This window comes from Erinaceus europaeus, chromosome 8 (genome assembly GCF_950295315.1).
Source record: "Erinaceus europaeus chromosome 8, mEriEur2.1, whole genome shotgun sequence".
In the NCBI taxonomy this organism is placed as follows: domain Eukaryota; kingdom Metazoa; phylum Chordata; class Mammalia; order Eulipotyphla; family Erinaceidae; genus Erinaceus; species Erinaceus europaeus.
The window spans coordinates 19,114,305-19,135,911 of record NC_080169.1 but is presented as its reverse complement, the minus strand read 5'-3'; the positions used below and the strand labels follow the sequence as shown (position 1 = coordinate 19,135,911).

At 38.7% G+C, this 21,607-nt stretch overlaps 1 protein-coding gene across 1 annotated transcript in view; it reads left to right on the top strand.

Moving 5' to 3' along the window:
- Window positions 1-21,607, top strand: part of STK3 (serine/threonine kinase 3) — a 267,643-nt gene that overhangs the window by 161,550 nt on the left and 84,486 nt on the right. Inside the window, exon 9 of the mRNA XM_007532351.3 lies at window positions 6,366-6,558. Within this exon, the coding sequence (XP_007532413.1) occupies window positions 6,366-6,558 (193 nt within the window). The remainder of the gene's footprint in view (window positions 1-6,365; window positions 6,559-21,607) is intronic.

Here is a 21,607-nt window from a genome sequence, read left to right as displayed (position 1 = left end):
AGAGAGATGACTGCAGACTGCTTCACTGCTCCTGAAGAGCCACTCCCTGCAGGGTTGGAGCTGGGGTGCAAACTCAGGTCCTCCTGATAGCATATGCACTCAACCAATTGCACTACCTCTGATCCCTATTTGCTGTTTCTACCCATTCCCAGTAGTTAATTGCTCTTTTGGGTTGTAAACTCAATTTTAGCAGGATTTTACCTCTGAGAAAGATATGAGTTCTGGGTTGAAATTTGAATATGAGTTCCTTTAAGATAGACTTTTATTTATTTTTTTTATCAGACATCTGTGTACTTCCATAGTGAAACTGTTAATTTCTCAGCATGGTGTTCCCAGAACATGGGGATTATTTTAAAAAGTCCAAACCCTTATCTTTACCTTCTAAGTAGAGTGTCTTCATTACACCCTCCCCACCTTTACTTCTAACACAGACGAGACAGTTAAATTTGTATATCATCTCCATTGTGTATGAGCAGTTTCTTCTTAGAAATTTACCCTTCACTGAGGATGTAAACTTTCAAGACTCCCAGCTTCATACAGGGATTTCCTTTTGCGTTGGAGACAAACCAGAGTGTTTTTGTCTCCCCTCTCCCAGCCCCACCCTTTCACTGAAATGTATACTCCACCCCCTAAAGTCTCAATACCTGAGGTCCAATCAAGTTCATTCTTACTCTGATTCCCAGTTCTGGAGCCCTTGAAAATTTCCTTAACTACTTTGAAAACTGCAGTAATAGTATGTTTGTTGCACGTATTATTTGCTGTTTCATGCAATCCTTTGGTTAGTACCACTAAAATGTTTTAAAGATAGCTAGACCATCGTAATGTTAAAGATTTTTCCATAACTGGTTCATTTTATATATTATACCTCTTTTTATTCATGAAAGAGAAAAGACTGTGTGTGTGTGTGTGTGTGTATAGAATACATTAACAGAATTTTAGCTATAGCAGAATGCATTAGTATTTTTTTTATGAATCAAAGTCATTAAATTCACTGCTCTCTACTGATAGTGTATTTTTATAATATATAATAGTATTGCAAATAAAGAAGTATTTGCATCATTTTATGAAGAGTAAAAGTTTAGAGTATTTTTCTATTAGATGCCTATTTAACAATAATTTAACTCACCAGTTTTACAAATGACAGATACTTTCTAAAAATATTTGCATAAAACCCCTTAAAGTCAGACAAATATTAGCAGTATATTTTTTAAATGTTTCAAGGTAGGGGATGTTACAAAATGTAAAGTTAGCTAATGTGAAGTCTGATTATTTCTCAGACTATTATAAATCTCTTAGCAATGGAGTAGGATTTCCTCATAATGTTTTCAAATATTTGTATTCCATGTGGATTTTATGATTCATAACCTGGATTATCATCAGTACTCTGTTTTGCATTCCTGGCACATGATGACCACTGATTGAAAATGCTATTGTATCCCTTACTGGAATTGCCTGCTTTCTACAGTGGAGGAGCATCTGTTCTGCAGACCTTTTTTTTTTTTTATAAAGTATCAACATGTTTTTTCTTCTGCTTGTCTTTTGTGAGGAATAACAGAGTGTATAAAGTTTAACTTTGAAAAAGATTATATATAACCGTCTTCTTATAAAACATAAAAAGAATCAAGTAAATATATCAATAATCTAACATTTTAAGAGTAATTTGAGCTAAGGAGCGGTCTGTATTACACACAGTAACCCGTATGAGGACTGGCATTCAAACCTTGGTCCCTGCCTGCTGCAAGGAAACTCCTGGAACAGCGGAGCGGTATTGGCAGGATTCTCTCCTCCCTGTCTCTGTCTTCTCTACCCTTTCTCTGTGTCTATCACCCTCTGTTTAAAAACTTAGATTAATCGTGGAGTTGTGCAGGCACAAACCCCCAGCGGTAACCCTAGTAGCAGTAAAAATGATAATTTGATCTACTTTATCAAGTAAAAAGTGATGCTCTTGAAGAGCTTTCAACACCATGACCATATTCTTAGTATTTGATTTCTCCAGTTTTATGTAAGCAAAGACAATATACCTCAAAAGTGACACCATCTGAATCCCACTCAGTGTATTTATAATTTTATAGATTGTTTAAGTCAATTATGTGACTCTAAAGGTGTAAGCTTTATCATCTCTTTGTAAATTCAGTTCTCATGTAGGGAGACTAATAGTAAAAGTATTGGGTCTCACCAGCAAGCTCTTAGCTTTCTTGTTCGTTTAATGGTCAGTGATCTGAATCTCACTAGAATAAGAGAGAGGTGACTCACAAATACAAAAATAGATTTGGTGTTTTGGCAATAAACTGGCTGAAACCCTCATAAATTATAAGATTAAGCTAGCAGTAGATTTTATTAAGAAACAATAGAAAAATCAACTTTTTTTGTCTCTTTCCTCTGTGGAGTCTACTGGGAGAGTCTCAACTCTTTTTTAAAATACTTTATTTTATTTTATATCAGAGAGAGACTAATACAGAAAAAGATACAGAGAGAAAGACCAAGAGCACTTCTCACCTCTTATGATGGTGCTGGAGATTGAACCTGGGACCTCAGAACCTCAGGCATGAAAGTCTCCTTCATTTACATTATGCTGTTTCCCCAGCCCAAATCCCAACTCTTTTGTGTTAGCTCTTTGCCCAAGTACAAATCAGACAATTTTTTAAAATTGTTCTCATTTAAAAAAAATTTATGTATTATTGGATACAGAGAGAGAAATTGAGAGGGGCTGGGGGCGATAGGGAGAGAGACAGAGAGACACTTGCAGCCCTGCCTCACCACTTGTGAAGCTTTCCCTCTGCAGGTGGGGACCAGAGGCTTGAGCCTAGGTCCTTACACACTGTAACGTGTGCACATAACCAGGTCTGCCACTGCCTGATCCCCATATTCTCATTTCTTAGCTTAGTAAAAGTGAATGTGCTCTAGCAAACCTAAAATAGAAATTATATTAGATTTGAGAATTCTGTAGATGATCCTAAAAGCATTCTGCACTTAGAAGCTACAGATTACCTAGCTCAAGTGAGACAAGATAGCCCACTTAGTGTGCTTGCTTTGTCATACACAATCACTTTGGCTTCAAATGAACCAGCTTTGAGCCTGATTCCCACTGCACTGAAGGCAGCTTCAGTGTTATAGTGTCTTCCTCTGTCTCTGCCTTTCTTCCTATCTGAAAAAGTCTGTATGGAGTGGTAAAGTCTCAGCGACCTCCCCCCACAAAGGAAAAAAAAAAAAACAATCTAGCAAATAAACAAGCACAAAACAAGTTAGAATTTGGATTTTAGGATCAGAGAGACCTTGTTAAAATCCCTGTCTCTCCATTTATTTGCTTTATGATTTTGGATACATTGTTAAACCTATCTGAACTTTGGGTTATCATCTGCACAGTGAGGATTATAATGTCTCATCTAATGAGAGGTATAATGTCTATCTAATGAGAGATTAGGTGGAGGTAGCTTCCCAGAAGTCTGTAGAATAGGCTTCTGACAACTATTTTTATGATAATTTACTAGATGGCCAACTGGGTAATTCTGGCAAGTGGCATTATTCTTCCCCCAGCCAAATTGTCATCACTAGCCATTCTATTTTTATAATAATATGTTGGTTTATATAAAATTATATAATTATATACTAAAACCACACATGACATTGTTCTTAGTTATGTGCTTGGGTACTATCTCATAATGAAAGCTTTCATATTTATTTAATAGATTCTGTAATGAAAACCAGGATTTGTACTGGATACAAGAAATAAAACTGTTAGCAAGACCTGGCTACTGCCATTAGACATTTCAGTGTCTAATGGGAGATTTCATATTTGCTGTGTAATGAATGTCTCATCACGTAAGTGCAAGGCGCTGAAGTAGCACAGTAGTATAATGCAATGTTAAGGGCTATCTCAGTTGTAGTTCTGCCCTAAAAAAAAAAAAATTGTGATTTGAAGCACTCACTCAGATTTGTATATATATTGATGGCACATCTAGTCTACCATCCTTGAAGACCAAATTTAAAAGTAATCTTCTTGGTGTGGCTTTTTCTTTTTTCAAAATGTTCATTAGTGGTTTAATAGTGGTTTCAAGATTGTAGATTACAGGTTATGGTTCCGCACCACACCTGTCACCGAAGTGATAGGTGACTCCACCCTCTTCAAGAATAACCACCATAGTTCCCACAAAGTCTCAGAAGCAGCTTACTTCTTCTGTTTTTTTTTTTTTAAAGCTCATGTGTTAAAATTCTTTAGACTCCACCATTAGGTTTTCAGTTTTTTGGTTTTTTTTTTTTTTTTTTTTTAGAGACTTTGCCCTTGGTACACCTGTTATATTCTACCATTCCCTCCCTACCCCCCTACCCACCCCCTCCTCCACCACCTCTTCTGCCACCATTTTGCATTGCTAGAGCCTCTGATTCACAGTTTGATCTCTTGGGGCTGACTCTCTCAGATAGAACTTAGAGATGGGGGTGGGGGCACTACAGCATCAAAGCTTCTCCAGGGATTTTGTTCCCATGTGGTCCCAGAGTTCAGGACTCGGCCACACACACACAGCAAGGCAGGTGTTTTGCCAGAGTAGATATCTCTCTGCCCTAGCTAGTACTTTTTTCATAGCACTTAATAGATTATCTTGAAATTCGTTGTTCATGCATCAGTCAACTTTTCTCATACTTCAAACTCCTTAAAAATTAAATGGATTTGTAGCTCTGGGCTTCAGTATAGGCATGTACACCAGGCCTGAAAATGGTACAGAAATGGCATCAAAAATCTCCATTTGTAAAGATGTGACTTAAAGAGGGTATGCCCTATGTTCCTGTGGGACTTGTACTTCTCCTAGAAGCATAATAAGAAAGACCTGAAGAAGATGCCTGTCAAGGAAGGTTCTTATAAAAGCCTAGGAGGCCAAAGCCAGCATCCAAAAAGGACAGAAGACACAAGCTCAGTCAGCTTGCCTGCATCACTCACCCCAAGCTCAGGACACATGCTTGTAACGTTACCAATGGTCTCAGACTATGCCTGCCTGTCGTCAAGGCTTCAGCCAAGTCCAGACCAGCTTCAGTGATAACTTAAGCTCTCAAAGGTGTGCAGACCCCCAACAGCTCCTGAATACAGGCCTCTCTCTACTAATGTGAGGACAAAAAAGGAATGGGATGACCCCAAGGTAGCTGTTTCCATGAGGCTGGTACTTGTCTTTGTTGTTTGTACAAATAAACCCAGGGCAGGATCTGTCAGATAAGAAAGACAAAATGGATCAAAACCATTTCTTATCCATGCTTATATCTCCTGTGTCTGATCTTCTTCACACATTATAAATTTATAATAGATGCTTATTGAATGAATAACTAAAAGTATAAATCAGTTCATTCATGAAATACAATTTTTCAAGTACTTTCTATGTGCCAGGTGTTTTAAGCATTGGAATTCATCAGTGGGAAAAGGAAAAGTGTTCTGCCTGCAGCCAGTATGTTCTCCTGGTAGAAAAGACCAGTCATCCAAGCATAGGTTTTGAAGAAGTCGGGATGAAAGAATGATGGTGGCTTCAATTTTAGATTGGATACTGAAAAACCAAACCAAAACAAAAGTCTCACTTAGGAGGTGATACCTAAATAAAATAAATAAAGACCTAAGTTAGCTAAAGGATCATATTGTCTTTGAGGAAGAGCAGTCCTAGCAGAGCTACCAGCTTAGTGAAAAGCTTGGGGAGGAGAATGCTTAAAATACTTACAGAACAGCAGAGGAAGTCAGCATGGCTGGGGCTTGGTGAATGGGAAGGAATGTGATAAGAGATAGGAGTGGCAGATAATACCAGCCCAGAACACATTCGGCCATGATAGAGATTTTGGATTTTATTCTAAGTGTGATGGGAAGCCAAATGCAGGGCTTTGAGCAGGAGATGTTGTAATTTGTCTTTTGAAAGGATCGGATCTGACTGTTGTGTGGGAGACTAAAGGGAGCAAGAGTGAAAACTGCTAGAAAGCTGCATAGTAGCTCAAGTGAGAGATAATGGCTTTAAACTAGCATGGAACGAAGAATTCATGTGGGGCTTTTGGGTGGGGGGGAGAACTGGTGGCAGAAGCTATCATGTAAGCCTTTGTCTCTGACTTAAGCACTCAAAAAAATAAAGATTGAAATATAAGAAGGTATTCATCTTTACTGGAATAAAAAATTAAGAAATGTAATAACTAATTTCAAAGTCACCTTTCTTCCCCCTGTTGTTAAAAGTATGATATAACTGTACTACTAGTAAGAATATTAATTAATGATGTTGAAATAATGAAATCAAATTCACCACTATACTCAAATTAAAAACAGAGTCAGGAAACATGTAAAGAATAGTAGAAGGGAAAAAAATATGGTCGTCTTTGAAAAGTTTTACTTCATTATAGTATCTTGTTTGCAGGATGAAGATGAATTGGATTCTCACACTATGGTAAAAACAAGCTCGGAAAGTGTGGGCACCATGCGGGCCACAAGCACGATGAGTGAAGGGGCCCAGACCATGATCGAGCATAACAGCACCATGCTGGAGTCTGACCTGGGAACCATGGTTATAAACAGTGAAGATGAGGAAGAGGAAGATGGAACTATGAAAAGTATGTGACTTCTTCTTATGGACTATTAACTTTGTATTTTAAAAGTATAGCTTTAAGGGGCCAGATAGTAGCACACTGCATTAAGCACACACATCCCAGTGTGCAAGGACCTGGGTTCAAGCCCTTAGTCCCCACCTGCAGGGGAAAACTTCACAAGTAGTGAAGCAGGGCTGCAGGTGTCTCTCTGCCTCTTTCCCTCTCTCTGTCTCCCCCTTCTCTTTCAGTTTCTCTCTGTCTCTATACAATAATAAATAAATATTTTTTTAAAAAAATTATTTATTATTTTATTTAAAAGTATACCTCTATAGCAACCAAACATGATTGCTTTATACTTTATATCCAGTTATGGAAAACTATTGTTTGTAGCTGGTGAAATATCTCACTTAGATGGTGTGCTGCTTTTATGTGCATGGCCCAGATTTGAACCTGACACCCACCTTGTAGCAGGTAGCTTCAGTGCTGTCATTCTGTGTTTCTACTTCTCTGTCTTTATCTAAAAAGAGAGAAAGAAAAGGAATAAAGGAGAAAGGGAAGGAAGGGTGAGGAATAGGGAGAAAGAAGGAAATAAAGAAAAAAATTTTCAAGTTATTTATAATGAAAAAGTAAGAGTACAACATAAAAAGACTTAAAAATGTGTTTTTCAGGAGACTAAGAGGGGCCAGGCAGTATCACACCTGGCTAAGCACACATATTACAGTGTACAGCAACCCGGGTTCAAGGAACTGGTCCCCACCTGCAGGAGAATGGGAATAGCTTCACAAGTGATGAAGTAGGGCTGCAGATGTCTCTCTGTCTCTATCTCACCCCATCATCTCAATCTTTTCATCTCTATCCAATAATAAATTAAGTTAAATTTTAAAAAAAGAGACTAAGAGATGACTCACCTGGTAAAAGCACACTTTCCATGAATAGAGACCTCAGTTTGAGCCCCTGGCCACCACATTGGTGGAACTACGCAGGGAAAGTTTCACAACTGGTTGAGTTAGGCTTTAATGTCTCTCCTTCTCTCTCTATCTCTTCTCTTTCTCCTCCTCTATCTAAAAAAAAAAAAAAGATGGAGTTGAGAGGAGCAGCAAAATCAATAGCACTTACAGGAAAAACAATTAACGTAGCAGAAAGCATTTTTAATTTAATTTATTTAATTTTTAATAGAACTTTTTCAGTTGAAGGATGCTAGCCCATAACGTAATTTGTATAGTTAATTATCAGTTAAGCCATGATGATGAGGGTGCAAACTAAGAGAAGAAATTGAGCTGAGGTGAGAAAAGAAGAAAACACTAGATGGATCAAGAGTCAGGGGTACTCATGCAGAAAATCCAGTGTAATGCATATTATTACTACCTGTCATGTTTAAGGCTCGGTGCCAGGGGTGGTGAAGGGGCAAAAAAGATGCTTAAGACATTCTCTCTGATCTTTACTGCTTACAGAAAGATGAAGGTAGATACACAAGCTAACATTACACACACACACACACACACACACACACACCTTTTTTTTAAGATTGCAGGTTACAAAATGATTTCACAGTTAATAAGCAAGAGCTGACTATTTATTTACCTGTTGCTACCTTCTGACCATTCTCTTCCTTCTACCTCCCTAATCATGCATACTTAAATCAAAGTCTTAGCACTAGGCTGTTATCCACTACATAATATTGCTTCTAAATGGTGCAAAACAATAATACATACTTGCTTTGTAGAGCCTAGAGAGTTACATTCAGATGATTTTCTGACATTGTAGAATTTATATAGATAGGAATTTTTCCCTCTCTGTCATCTCTCTCTTCTTTATAGAATCAAATTCATGTTAGATTATTCTGTTTCAAGGAAGAAATATGTGTTAGTGATTTATCAGACATCATACTTAAAAGTATGGCAGACTTCCACATATTTTGTAAAATTGTTACTTCTTAGAGCAATAATTCATGTATGTCATAACTATCTGTTCTAAGTATGATTATTTTCTTCCAAAGAAATCTTGTTGAAAGCTTATTTTTAAGGTGAGCAGTTTAATATTATAGTTGCACTTGTTTTGTGTGCTTCAACAAGTTTTGGAACGCTTGAGTCCACTTTCCATGTATTTAAATGTCTGCAGGGTAGATGTTATTTTGTGATGTGGTACTTTCATTCTTGCCAGGACTTACATTTAGAAGTTACTGTAACTCCCCAGGAATTATCTTCCTGCAGTACAGCAATACTAAAGAAGATGAAGAAGGTATTGAGGCAGATGTTACTTTTCCTGAAACTATATAATTAGTTTTGTTTCTCCTCATCCTCTAAATCTTCTTCCCAATTTCTTGGACTAGCTGGTATTTAATCTTAGATGATTTTATACCAGTCAGTGCTTCATTTGCTAATTTTTGTCCAGTATTTATTTAATTTTCTATATTATCTAGAATCTTATAGCACATGCTCAAGTTTCTGATTTCTATCACCTTTCCCAATGGAATTTCAAATAAGTTACCAATTTAATGTTTTTATTGGTTTAAATTATGTTTTTGAATTATTTTATAGCTTTATCCAGGAAGCTAGGAATTACAGGCCTAGTTTTCCTTATGTATGAAAAATACAATGATTTGACTTTAGGAAGTAAAATTATTGAAGGATAACTTGAAGGAAAGTAAAAAAACATTTTAAATTGTGGTGTGTATTTTTGAATATTGGTCATGAACCTTAAGGTCAATTCCTAAGAACTCTCCAAATTCATTTTCAGCAATGACAGCATTTCTTTTTCTGGCCCACTATCACGCTTCCCTCTTTACCCATGAGATGTTTAAGTTTCAGCTGAGTGAAGTATTTCATAAGCTGGTACTGACCAATATTTACACAAGAATCTGCACAGACTTTCTCATATATTTTATCGACACTGCTTTATACTAGTCAGAATTATGAATGGCTGATAGTGGGTATAAGTAGGTTGGCTGTCACTAAGGAAGGCAACATTTAAGACTTTACATTTTGAAGCAATGGATTAGGACCAGTTCTCCAAAACTCTCTCCCTTTACACTGTCTGAACTGGAAGACGCTTTGAAGAGGGTTAAACCGGGAACAGCTGCTGGCTATGATAACATCATCCCAGAACTCATTCTTAACCTGGGTCCCGTGGCAAAGAAGTGGCTCGCTTCATTCCTGTCCCACATCTTGGAATCTGAATCTATGCCCAAAGGTTGGCGTCGTGCGAAGATTATAGCGGTTTTGAAACCAAAGAAAGACCCAACACTGGCCGCCAGCTATAGACCAATTTCTCTCCTCTCCGTGTGTTACAAACTCCTTGAGAGGCTGCTTCTGTCACGTATTTCTCCTCTTACAGAGAAATTCCTATCACCCACCCAAGCTAGTTTCTGCCCAGGAAGATCTACCTGTGAACAAGCCCTGGCCCTCTCAACTTACATTGAAAATGGATTCCAGAAGAATTTAAAGACGGGTGCTGTCTTTGTTGATCTCACAGCAGCCTATGACACGGTCTGGCTCCATGGTCTCCTAGTCAAGATCTCAAGATGCCTGCCTCCATGGGTGGCCAACACTATATCGTTTCTTCTCCAAAACAGAAGATTCCGGGTGCATCTGGGTGACAAGTCTAGCAGATGGAGACTTGTCTCAAGTGGCCTCCCCCAGGGCTCTGTTCTGGCTCCTACGCTATTTAATATTTACATCAATGACCTCCCAGAAACTTCTTCAAGGAAGTTCATCTACGCCGATGACATCTGCTGTGCAACTCAGGCATCCAAGTTCGACATCCTCGAGGAAACACTCACGAAAGACATGTCTCTGATATCTGATTACTGTAAAAAATGGCGACTAATCCCTAGCACTGCAAAAACGGTATCATCTGTTTTCCATCTACACCATGCCTCGGCCTTGCGTGAGCTTAATGTGCAGCTTGGCGGTACGAGAATCCGGCATGAAGCCCAGCCAGTCTATCTTGGCGTTACTCTCGATCGCACCCTGTCATTTCACGAACATCTCATAAAAACTGCAGTAAAGGTGGGCGCGAGGAATCACATCATTGCAAGACTGGCCAGCTCCTCATGGGGCGCGAGCGCTTCCACACTACGATCATCCTCTCTGGCATTATGCTATTCCACTGCAGAATACTGTGCCCCAGTATGGTTCCGTAGCCCCCATGTCCACTTGGTCGATTCCAAATTATATTCCTCCATGAGGATCATTTCTGGAACCATCCGTTCCACCCCGGTTCCATGGCTGCCAGTTCTTAGCAACATCGCCCCGCCAGATATTCGTCGGGATGCGGCATCATCTAAGTTCATTTCCCACATCTACGCCCGACCGGACCTGCCAATATATGCGGATATCTTCACCCACCCTGTCCAACGCTTGACGTCTCGTCACCCAATCTGGTCCCCTATGCCTACACTGAACTTCTCTGTTCTAGTCTCTTGGAAACAGAGTTGGCAGTCAGCTGAGGTAAAGAACAAACACCTCATCACAGACCCCTGCGAGCATCAACCCGGCTTTGACCTAGCACGTTATGATTGGGCCCTCCTCAATTGCTATCAAACAGGCCATGGCCGGTGCGCCGCTATGTTCCATCGCTGGGGAGCCAGAGACGACCCGAACTGCCCCTGCGGCTCCAGACAGACTATGACTCACATAGTCAACGACTGCCACCTCTCCAGATTCAAAGGAGGTCTCGAAACTTTACATCAGGCTCAACCTGACGCTGTTGACTGGCTACGGAAGAAGGGCAAACGCTAGAAGAAGAAGAAGAAGAAGAAGAAGAAGAAGAAGAAGAAGAAGAAGAAGAAGAAGAAGAAGAAGAAGGACCAGTTCAAGAATACACCATTGGTCAAGTTGATGAGGTGGCAGAGATTACTGATTTGGAGGTGACTCTGGGAGAACATTGGCTTCAGCTAGGAGAAGACAGGGAGGGACCTTTTACCTTTTTCTCAGCTCAGATCTACTTAATACTGTCTCTGTGACGGTACTTTTGGGTCTTAGGTCTTGAACTGCATGGTAGCTTTAGTTGCCCAGAGAGGAAGCTACCTCTAACTAGTATCCAAGAAAAAGCTACACTCCTCTAGTAAGGCTAGAGACTGTGTTTTATTGCTTTGGCCACAGACTCATATCCTGCACGCCTTTGACCTAGCATCTTTCTTTTCTGCCTCTCCTGGCAAAATGTGACACAGATCAGTCTGTCCATCAATTCTGGTTTTTTTTTTTTGTTTGTTTTTATTTGTTTGGGTTTTTTGGCTCCAGGAATATCAATGGGGCTCAGTGCCAGCACTATGAATCCACTCCTCCTGGTGGCCATTTTCACCATTTTATTAGATAGGACAGAGAGAAATTGAGAGGGCATGGGAGGAGATAGATAGATAGATAGACAGACAGACAGACAGACAGATAGGTAGAGAGAGAGAGAGAGGAAGATACCTGCAGACCTGCTTCACCACTTGTGAAGGAATCCCCCTGCAGATGGGGAGCTGGGGCTGGAACTGGGATCCTTGCTTAGGTCCTTGCAGTTCAGACTAGGTGCGCTTAATCCAGTGCACCACCACTCAACCCCTGTGGATCTTTTCTGTATCTTCCTGGTGGCTGCTGAGTGCTGATAGAGATATCATGTATATACAGATGAGGGCCTCCAGTTCACTGGTCTTTGATCATTTGTGCCTCAGAACTTTCCTGTGGGATGTGTTTCTCTGTTCAGCTCATTCTCATTCTGTAAAGAATATGATTTTATACCATCAGGATTTTTTTCCCTGTACCCCTTCTTTTAATGTCAGTAGTTGACCTTTCACCTTGTGTCATAGAAAAAAATTAAATACTAATCAAGATTGTTAATAATTGTATAGGTATTTTAAACATGGACTTTGAAATTAAAAAAGCTAGAGTCATCCTTAACCTCTCTGGGCCTTGAAATAAGGAAAAAAAAAAAGCGAGAGTCATCCTTAACTTCTTTCTCTTCCTTTAGCTGCATATTGAATTCATGTTAAATTCCAGCAGCTCTGCTTCCTAAATAGCCCTGTCATCTTTTTACCATCCATGCTTATATTTCCCTAATAATGGGTTTGATAGTCTCTAACTTATAAGGTTTTCTTATTTGATACTCAGCTATAAATCTTGGTCTCGTAGCCTACTCTCTATAGAGATCTCGTCATCTCTCTTTCCTAGTTCTAGGATTCTGGCTACTCCCCATTGCTCTTACCTTAAAACACAAAATGAGTTAATGGGCTGTTGAAACTGGTCTCATCTTTCTGTTCTCATGTTGTACTCTTCCATATTCTTTCCTCTTCCAGCTCCTCGGTTCTTACAAAACTTTTTAAACTTGTAAGCTTTCTCATTGCTCCAACCCCTCTGGATTCCTGCTTCCTTGACTAACCTCATCCTCTCTGACTCATTTAAGAGATTGCTTCTTCTACTGAAGCAAGATGGGTGTGAATGCCCCATCCACAGGCTACCATATCACTCCATGCTTTCCCTCTGAATTTTAGTTGTCACACAGCATTGTCATTGTCAGTTTCTATGTCACTATCCATTTATTCCCCTATGTTTTCAGTGCTACTAGTACACTAACACATAGTAGGAGTTCATTAAATATTTTCAAATAAAATGATGGCATTAAGAAGAGCAAGGAACTTTAAGTCTGGCCATTTTTATTTGTATGTTATTAATAGTTAATGTTTTCTGTAGTTTAGTAATGTATTTCTATCTCTGTTTTGTATGTATGTGTATATGTACATTGATTTAGGTAAATAGCTAAAACCAGTTACAAAATGCTTTAATTATAGTAACAAATCAGTACACTATCCAAGTGAGCTATTTTGCTGGCCTATGATGTAAGCTCTTAACAAACTGGGTGTAGAGACCATGTATGCCAGTGCCATGTATGACATTTGGTGGTGAAAAGTTGAATGTTTTTCCTCAGGCTCAATACAGACATGTGCATTCTTGTCACCCTTTTCTCAACACAGTTTTGGAAATTTCAACAAAGCAATTAGGCAAAGGCTTCCAAATTGAAAATTACTAGCAAAGCTGTCATTGTTTGCAAATGGCATAACATTATAGAGAGAGCACCCTAGAAACTCTAAAAAAATGGTTAGAACTAATGAATTTACTAAAGTTGCAAATATAAAATCAGTATACAAAAATATATTGTGTTGCAATACACTAGTAATATACTATTATACCAACCACAAAAATTAACTCAAAATAGATTAGAGCTTGAAAGTAGTACCTGAAACTACACAACTTCTACTGGGTTGTCAGAGAAATTATGACATGTTTTTCTGTGTGAAAATGTGTCATGACTTTTCCAACAATCCAGTAGAAGAAAACATAAGCAAGTAAGGTCCTTGACATTAGTCCTAAGAGTGTTTTTTAAATATTAGATTTTAAATAAATTTTAAATTTTAGATTTTACTAAACCAGTAAAACAGAAGTACACAAGTAGAACTACATAAGATTAAAAAACTTCCATAAATCAATAGAAATTATCAACTAAATGAGAAATCAACCTAGTATTTGAATAGGAAAAAGAAATCTCTGCAAATAATATATATAATAAAAAATTCATATCCAAAATATATATAGCTCATACAAATCAATAAGCAAAAAAAATCTGATTAAACAATGGGCAGGTGAATCAAAAAGACTTATGTCCAAAGAAAATACATAAATGATCAACATGTACATGAAAATATGTAGCATCATGAGTCATCAAGGAAATAAATATATGTCAAACTACAAAAAGTATCATCTAGTGTGGCAGAATCAAGATGGCTGCATGATGACAATACCTAGGCTGACTCTTTTCAAGAAATCTCTTCAGATCCTGGCATCTCCGAATGGATGCAAAATTTCTAGAACAGTAGGAGAGAAACTGCAGAGGAAGGGGCAAAGATAAATTATAGTGGGAAACTGTAACCCTTTTATAAACTGACAAAAGGGTACTGAAAAGTACAAAGGCTAACCTAACTGTGAGTCTCCCATGCACCTCCCATTCCTTTCCCAGCCAAAAGGCAGCTTATTTGGGAAGCAAGAGTAGCCAGTAAGATACAGATTCTCTGTGGAGAGAAAGAAGACAGTTTGGGTAGATTCCAGGATGGAGTTTTCTAGAGAGTGTATCTTTTGTCATAATATAGGGTCAATCCCTGTCATTTTGCTTGAGTGGATCTGATCTGCAAATAATCCTGAGCACCTCCCATCCTGATCTGTCTGCTCAATGAAACAACCAGGCAGCCACCCCTTCAACCAAGTCTTGTCATTCACCACTGAAGCAGAGAACTGCAAAAAAATAGGTACATTGGGAACTAGGGGAAACTTCACCATACCAACATCATCCCCAACATGTTCTTTTAGTTATTTAATACCTACTCTGTCTCTTCATGTATACCCCCCTCTGTTTGCCATGGTTGGCTGCTTTTTGTTTTTGTTTTCTTATTTTTATTTTTGTTTTCTTTCAAAAGATACTAGGTATAATGGCCAAACAAAAAACAGTGCAGCAGTGAACCAGGACATAAGACCAAAAAAAAAGCAAACAAAAATAAAGAAAGCATTCAAACATTAATTGAAGCAATAATCACAGGAGTGAGGAAAGTTTTTGAGGAAAATATAATCAGAAGTGGGAAAACAACAAATGAGACTCTGAAATAAAACATGAACTATCTCAAAGTAACGAGTGAGCTAAAAGCTGAAGTAGGTGAATTAAGAGCCCAATTAGCTGAACAAACCAATACCATCACTGAATGCAGTAGCAAATAGCTGAACTGAGGAATGGAGTTGAGGAAAGTGAGAGCAGAACCACTGAGGCAGAAAGCAGAATTAGCAAGATTGAGGATGAATTAGAGAAAACTAAGAAGTAAGAGAACTAAAAAAGAGGTAAAGAGACACTGAAAACAACAATATGAGATGATGTCAAAAAATAGTATATACATTATTGACTTGCCAGAGGAAGAGAGAAGGTTTGAAGAAAGGATGCTAGAGGATATAATAGAATACTTCACTACTCTAAACAACAGAAAGGACATAAAAATTTAAAAGTCCCAGAGATTCCCAAACAGAATTGACCTAAACCTACATACACCAAAATACATCATAATTAAAATGAAAAGGAATTAGGATAAAGAAAGGATTCTGAAGACTATAAGAGAAAAAGTCACATATAGAAGAAAACCCATAAGATTATTAGCATATTTCTCCACATAAACTCTAAAAGTCAGAAGAGAATGTCAAGATATATAATAAGCACTTAAGAAAAACTGCATCTTCCTAGACTGTTATTCAGACTAGATGAAGGCATAAAAACCTCAAAAAACAACACTTGAAGGAATCAACTATCATCAAGTGTACCCTGCAAAAAATTCTAAAAGGTCTCCTATAAATGATTACAACATCACCAAAAACATGCCATATATCAAAAAACTCAGAAAAATTTAGATTAATGGCACTGAAATATTTTAAATCCATAATATCAATAAATGTAAATGACCTGAATTTACCCGTTAAAAGGTACAAAGTAAGAAAATAGATTAGGAAATGAATCAACCCAACAATATGCTATCTACAGGAATCCTACCTAACTCAAGAGGACAAACACAGACTGAAAGGATGGAACACTATCATACAAGCTAAAGGCCACAGAAAAAAAAGAAAAGAAAAGAAAGATACTCTTATATCTGACCCAGTGCACTTTAGAATAAATAAACAAAAGCTAGGGATGGGTATTACATGGATATTACATAGTGCTCAGAGGATCAAGCAAGAGGACTTAACAATTATTAGCAGTTATGTATCCAGTGAGGTGCCATCTAAATACATTAAACATCTACTGAAAGAGCTATGAAAATACATCAATAGCAACACCATAATAGTAAGAGACTTCAGGGAGTCGGGCAGTAGCCCAGTGGGTTAAGCTCATGTGGCGCGAAGAGCAAGGACCAGTGTAAGGACCGTGGTTCGAGCCCCCGGCTCCCCACCTGCAGGGGAGTCGCTTCACAGGCAGTGAAGCAGGTCTGCAGGTGTCTTATCTTTCTCTACCCCTCTCTGTCTTCCCCTCCTCTCTCCATTTCTCTCCATCCTATCTAAAAACAATGATATCAATGACAACAATAATAACTACAACAACAATGAAAAACAGAAAGGGCAACAAAAGGGAAAATAAATAAACATAAAAATTAAAAAAAAATAGTAAGAGATTTCAACACCCCACTCTCAAAAACTGATAGATTATCTAGGGATCCAAAATGCCAACAGACACATTAAAAAAAAATACTGCCAAGTCATTAATTGTCAGAGAAATGCAAATAAAGACAACAGTGAGATATAATTTCACCACTGTGAGAATGCCATACATCAGAAATGATAGCAACAGCAAATGCTGGGGAGGTTTTGGGGGCAAAGGAACCCTCCTCTACTGCTGGTTGGAATGTAAATTGGTCCAACCCCTGTGACAAGCAATCTGGAGAATTCTCAAAAGACTAGAAATGAACCCACCCTATAATAACCTTGAAATTCCTCTCCTCTCCTGGGGATAGAGATATCTGTCTCCTTCCCAAGGAACCCAACACACCCATTCGAAAATATATGAGTATACTTAGGCTCATAGCAGCACAAGTTTGTTTTTTTTGTTTTAATATTTTTTAATATTTATTTTATTTATTTATTCCCTTTTGTTGCCCTTGTTGTTGTTATTATTATTGTTGTCATTGTTGTATAGGACAGAGAGAAATGGAGAGAGATGGGGAAGACAGAGAGGAGGAGAGAAAGAGAGACACCTGCAGACCTGCTTCACCGCCTGTGAAGCGACTCCCCTGCAGGTGGGGAGCCGGGGTTCGAACCGGGATCCTTATGCCGGTCCTTGTGCTTTGCGCCACCTGTGCTTAACCCGCTGTGCTACAGCCCAACTCCCGTGCAGCACAAGTTGTAACAGCCCAAACCTGGAAGTAACCCAGGTGTCCAACAATAGATGAGTGGCTGAGCAAGTTGTGGTCTATATACAGAATGGTCAAAATTGGTAAATTTGTCTTCTTCACCCCATCTTGAATGGAGCTTGATAGAGTCATGTTATGAGTCAGGCTAGAAAGAGAAGTATGAGTATGGATGATCTCAGTCAGAAACAGACATTGAGAAATAAGAACAGGAGAGGAAACACAAAGCAGAACTTAGACTGGGTTTGATGTACTGAGTCAAAGTAAAGGACTAAAGGATGGGGGGTTGGGGTGGGGAACTAGGCCCTTGTCCACAATGATACAGGAGGACCTAGGTGGGGTGTTAGAGTGTTTTGTAGAAAATTGAGAAATTTTACACATAAACCAACAACTGTATTTACTGTTGACTCTAAGTCATTAATCCCCCCAATAAATTTTTTAAGAGAGATATTGTCCAGCATCTGTTACAGTGATCATTACACAAGTAGTTGGCAAGGCCTAAATTAAAGGAACCTATTGCACTGTTAGTGAGGATGTAAATGGATATATCCATGATGGGCAACTGTATGAAGGGTCCTTGAAAAGTTCAACAACAACAACAAAAAGTAAGAACTGTGATCCACAAGTTATCTTCTGGTTATTTATCTAAAGAAAAAGAAAACACTCCCCCCCCCCCCCAGCCTGAAATCTGATATGCAGGTGGATCCAAGTTGATGATGTCAGGCTGGAAAAGGGACCAGAAAGCTGGATCAGGGAAGAGAGTAGCTCCCAAATATGGGAAAGGTGTATAAATATTGTTGACTGTAAACCCCATCGATTTGATGTAATCTGGGACCCATATTCAGCTTAGGAGCCTATGTGACCTCTGCATCCCTGTAGATCGGAGCTCACAGTCTCTGGTCATGAGTAGGAACGTTCCAAGCTGCCCCAATATCAGGACCCATATTCCTCAGATGAAGCGTAGAGTATGTTGTCCAGCCTTCAGAGGATGGAACATTCTCTGCCATTGCTGATCCAAAACACACCACACACACACACACACACACACACACACACACACACACACACACACACACACACACACACACACACACACACACTAGTATAGCCATAGGCCCTTTGGAATATAATTAAAATATGCCTACTAGCTGTCTACAAAATGGAGGACCCCCCCCAACTTTTCGTCTGCAGTATTCCAGCCTTTATTTCATGATTAGTCAATTTGTTTGGCTTTATATGTTAACTCTTCTTTCAGCCACCAGGTTCCAGATGTTGGCATGATGCCAACCAGACTTCCCTGGACAGACAACCCCACCAATGTGTTCTGGAGCCCCGCTTCCCCAGAGCCCTTTCCCACTAGGGAAAGAGAGAGGCAGGCTGGGAGTGTGGATCGACCTGTCAACACCCGTTTTCAGCGGGGAAGCAATTACAGAAGCCAGACCTTCCACCTTCTGCATCCCACAATGCCCTTGGGTCCATACTCCCAGAGGTTTAAAGAATAGGAAAGCTGTCAGGGGAGGGGATGGGATACGGAGTTCTTGTGGTGGGAATTATGTGGAATTGTACCCCTCTTATCTTATGGTTTGTTGTTTTTTTTTTAAAAAGAAAACACTAATTAAAAAAAATATATATCCTCATATTCATCACAATTTTATTTACAGTAGCCAAGACCTTGATAAGGAAATTGTGATAGTTGCTAGAGAGAGAGAGAGAGTATACACATGTGTATATACATGCACATACAAAGAAATACTACTCAGCCATAAAAAGAAGGAAATATTGCCATTTGTACTTGTATACCTTCAGGGCTTTTTGTTAAATAGAGTCATTCAGAAAGAGGACACATGAGATGTATAAGGATATGTGAAATGTATGAACTAGAATAGTGTTGAGATGGCTATATTACCCAAATAAACCTACAAATTCAGTATAGTCACTATCAAAATCCCAATGACATTTTTCACATAAATAGGAGAAATAGTCCTAAAGGAGATAACTGATCACCCACGATTAGGTATTTAGGTGCAAATGTTTAATAGTATGTACTAGGTATAAAGCTTTTACATTTTTATTCTAAAACTTGCAAAACTTTCAGCCAGAGATGTAAATCAAATCATTAAGTATGGATTTTTTTTTCAATTCCAGTATCATTTTGTGGAGGAAATACTGATTTATAAGATTTTGTTGTCACATGGGTGACAACAAATACTTCCACATTTCTCCAAGATAGTTATCAGTACATTTCCTCCTCAGCCAAATCATTGTCTTATTTTACCACAAGAACTCGGGACCCTGCCTCCCCTTAGTAATACTCCCTCCCCCCTTCTGAGTCCCGAATTCTGCTGATAGGCTGTAGTCCATTGAGGATTCGATGTGTATTGTCCTTCAATTTGTTTCTTAGAGCCTGTCTGTGAGGGAGATCATCTGGTGTTCATCCTCCTTCTGGCTTATCTAGCTCACCAAGACTGCCTCTAGTAAGGATGGAAATTTTGACATCACAGGAAACAATTAACAATGATGGGAGAGTGTGAAGGGAGGATCACTTTCTCACATCTCCAGAGATCGTGCCATTTTTTTTTTTAATTGAAAAACTGCTGTATTCCTCTCTAGCTGACAAGAGTAATCTTGCCCACACCATAGCGATAAAAGTTATGGCACTGAACTGTAGGCTCCACTTACAGCTGAATGCCAGTGTCCATAGTACTTATTACTGGATAGCAGGAGACTTTTCTTTTTACCTCTGCAGAAATATTAGTTGTCCTGTAAGGTGTGACTACAGTAGTTGAAGTCACCTATGAATACTGAACATTGTGTACTTTGCTCGGTGCTTTTGGCCTATAGAATGTGCAGTGATGTGTGACCCAGCTCAGACCTGTTAACGAGGATATTTTGATTGTAGGACACTTCTGTTATCTCAGAGCACAGACCACCATGGAAATGGTAGTCTTCCTCCTGCAGATAAAAATTGATCTTTCTTATAAAGGCCCTTAAAGAAATGCTTTCCAGAGGCACAAGAAGGCCGTTATAGTGCTCATTCCTTGAACAGAAAATCATCCCTTTGATTTAACGAGAATTTTTGTGCTTCACTTTGCTTCATTTTACCCTGTCCTCGCTGGAGATGGAAAACAGCTGGCCATTGACTGTTTCATATACACTTGGATCCTTTTTAAGTTGTATTCTTAGACTTTTCTTTTCCCCAGTAAACAATGTGGGTCCTTTTAACCTTTGCTCAGGTATTATTTTCCAAGCTTTTAATCTTCTTTATGAGTAGCCTCTGGATCTTCTCCATTTTGTCTGTAGCCTCCTTTGTTTTGAAAGTACAGCCTGATGCAGTTAACAAAAAGCTGACGTCAGTAGCTTCTGTATTAACATTCTGAGTTTTGTATGTATTCACTCTGCTCTTGGCAACAAATTAAAAGGACAGACTTCCAAGATCATTAATCAGGTGGAACACCCACATCTTAAAATATTTTTAGTAGAGCAAATTAGGTAATATTCACAAAATCCTTTGATGTCTAAATACATTCTGCTGAAGTTACAAGTGTTATTTCACTCTCTGTAACATGAGTATCTTTGTTATAATCATGCTAAAAAAAATTAAAATTCAACAGATAGCATTTTGTAAAGTAGTTCTTAAGCTCCTTCATATATTTCACTATCCATGAGGGCTCTTCACATGTTTAGAAGACACTCACATTGGAGAAGTTAATGAGTAGTTGTAGGTGAATATTTTCTAAGCTATTTTATACTACACAGGTTTATTTCCCTGTATATACTTAAGGAATATGCAAAGGAGAGAGAATTTTTAAAATTTTTTCTTTATAAAATGGAAATATTAACAAGACCATAGGATAAGAGGGGTACAATTCCATACGATTCCCACCACCAGAACTCCATATCCCATCCCCTCCCTTGAAAGCTTTCCTATTCTTTATCCCTCTGGGAGTATGGACCCAGGGTCATTATGGGGTGCAGAAGGTGGAAGGTCTGGCTTCTGTAATTGCTTCCCCACCGAACATGGGTGTTGGCAGGTCGATCCATACTCCCAACCTGTCTGGAGAGAGAATATATTTTTCCTTTAAAAGGAGTTGAATGGTGATTGTTTTAATCTTAAGTTGCTAAGGTTTTAGTTCCACAGCAAGTAGTTGAAGGAATTAGGACCAAAAT